This window comes from Mycetomoellerius zeteki, unplaced genomic scaffold, assembly GCF_001594055.1.
Source record: "Mycetomoellerius zeteki isolate Tzet28-1 unplaced genomic scaffold, Tzet1.0 scaffold721, whole genome shotgun sequence".
Classification (NCBI taxonomy): domain Eukaryota; kingdom Metazoa; phylum Arthropoda; class Insecta; order Hymenoptera; family Formicidae; genus Mycetomoellerius; species Mycetomoellerius zeteki.
This window is the reverse complement of record NW_017257744.1, coordinates 15565-17468: the sequence shown is the minus strand read 5'-3', so window position 1 is coordinate 17468 and position 1904 is coordinate 15565. Positions and strand designations below refer to the sequence as shown.

At 48.2% G+C, this 1904-nt stretch overlaps 1 protein-coding gene across 1 annotated transcript in view; it reads right to left on the bottom strand.

Annotated features, from left to right (window-relative positions):
- Positions 1 to 876: 876 nt before the first annotated feature.
- The window catches only part of LOC108729308 (uncharacterized), a 2600-nt gene continuing 1572 nt past the window's right edge, over positions 877 to 1904 (bottom strand). Inside the window, exon 2 of the mRNA XM_018458369.1 lies at positions 877 to 1137. Within this exon, the coding sequence (XP_018313871.1) occupies positions 877 to 1137 (261 nt within the window). The remainder of the gene's footprint in view (positions 1138 to 1904) is intronic.

Here is a 1904-nt window from a genome sequence, read left to right as displayed (position 1 = left end):
AGAGAGCATGGAGTTGGGCAGGCATTTTAAACCTATTATCAAACCGCTGCGACAGATCGTTGACAGCCCTGGCTTGCACGCGATAAAGAGAGAGTCGCGCGACGATGATGCAGCGTCTGCCCCCAAGCGCGAGAGGAAGGAGGAGGAGGAGGAAGAAGAGGAAGCGAGCGAGACGTTCGAACGTTCCGCAACTCTGCGTATATCCGATGATCGGTCGCACGATCATGTACAGCCGATAACCTCCACCCCGCGTACAACGATCATACCACCGATAGAATCGTTCGAGAACGTTTTCGAAACGACGGACGACTCATTCGCAACAAAGGTTCAACATCGGTTGCAAACGTCGGAAGGTCGAGAGGCGTTGCGAGCCAGCTTGGGCCCGCTGGGACGAAAATACGTCGAGGCTGTCATGAGCGGAGCGCGAGGAAAAGAGAACGGTATAGATCGCGTGTACGGCATTTATCTACACAAGGACGGACTGATGTTTGGCAATAAACGTTTCGACGTGGATGACGCGGACAACAAAATTATCGACGGCGTACGATACGCCGGTACACCCGGTCTTTATGAGTTGATTTTCAAGAGAATTCCCGACGATCTCCTCTACATGGAAGACGATATGCACAAGGTACCTCACGCAATGATATTGAACGACAACGCGATCGATTACGTGCACTGGGACGATCTCAACGAGCTGGTGGATCGTCTACGGTTGCTCGACGCTTTGCACCGAGCGGGCAACAACGCTCACGACAACGAGATACAGTCGTTCCTCGAAGAACTTCGCGAAGCCGGTCTTATTATAAATTAAATCGCGTATCGACGAAACGAGTCAGTCGAGTGATGTCAGCGAGAAACAATACATTTTTTTTTTCATGTATCCTGTGTATTACGCATCGAATCATGAACAAGAGATCCGGTGAGGAGAAAAAAGTTAGCTCCGAGAGACGTCGTCTCGTCGAGGAATTGCACGCTCCGGCGAGAAGAAATTTTTCGCGAAGGCGCGTCATAGTCCGAGGATACGACGATCTGTGGCAGGCTGATATCGTCGAGATGCGTCCGAGCTACAATAGAGGCCGTCACTACATACTCACCGTCATCGACGTATTGAGCAAGTACGCGTGGGCCGTATCGCAAGAGCAAAGGGGGAAGCGAGAGGACTGACGCTATCGCTGAGATAATTCGAGAGAGTGGAAGATGTCCGAAAAATTTGCAAACAGATATGGGGAAGGAGTTTCACAACGCCGATGTCCAGAAAATCTTGAAAAAACACAACGTTAATCACTATTTCACGTATTCGACGTTGAAAGCGTCTGGTTCAATCGCACGCTCAAGAACGACATGTGGAAGATGTTTACGCTCAACGGCAATTACAAGTGGGTCGACGAACTGTCGCGTCTCGTGTCAGATTACAACGCGCGCAAGCATCGCACTATCGGCATGCGACCCGCCAACGTAATTCCTGCGATCGCTGAAAGACTCTTGGGCACGATGTACAGCGCGATAAAGATCGCGGGTTCGGCGAAATTCAAAGTTGGCGATTCGGTACGCGTGAGCAAGTACAAGACAATTTTTGAGAAGGGTTACACGCCCAATTGGACCACCGAGGTGTTTACAATCATTAAAGTGCAGCGTACCAATCCTGTAATCTATCTACTTGAGGACTATCGCGGAAAATCCATCACTGGAGCGTTCTACGAGCACTAGTTGCATCGCGCTACACATCCGGATGTGTTTCTCGTGAAGAAAGTAGGAAGGGAGAGAAGGTGTATGTCAAGTGGCTGGGATTCGATGGATCGCACAATTCATGGATACATATTATAAAAACAATGTCATTTAAAAAAAAATTTTTTTTTTAATTCATATTTTTTTATACATATAATAAATATATCAATATAAAT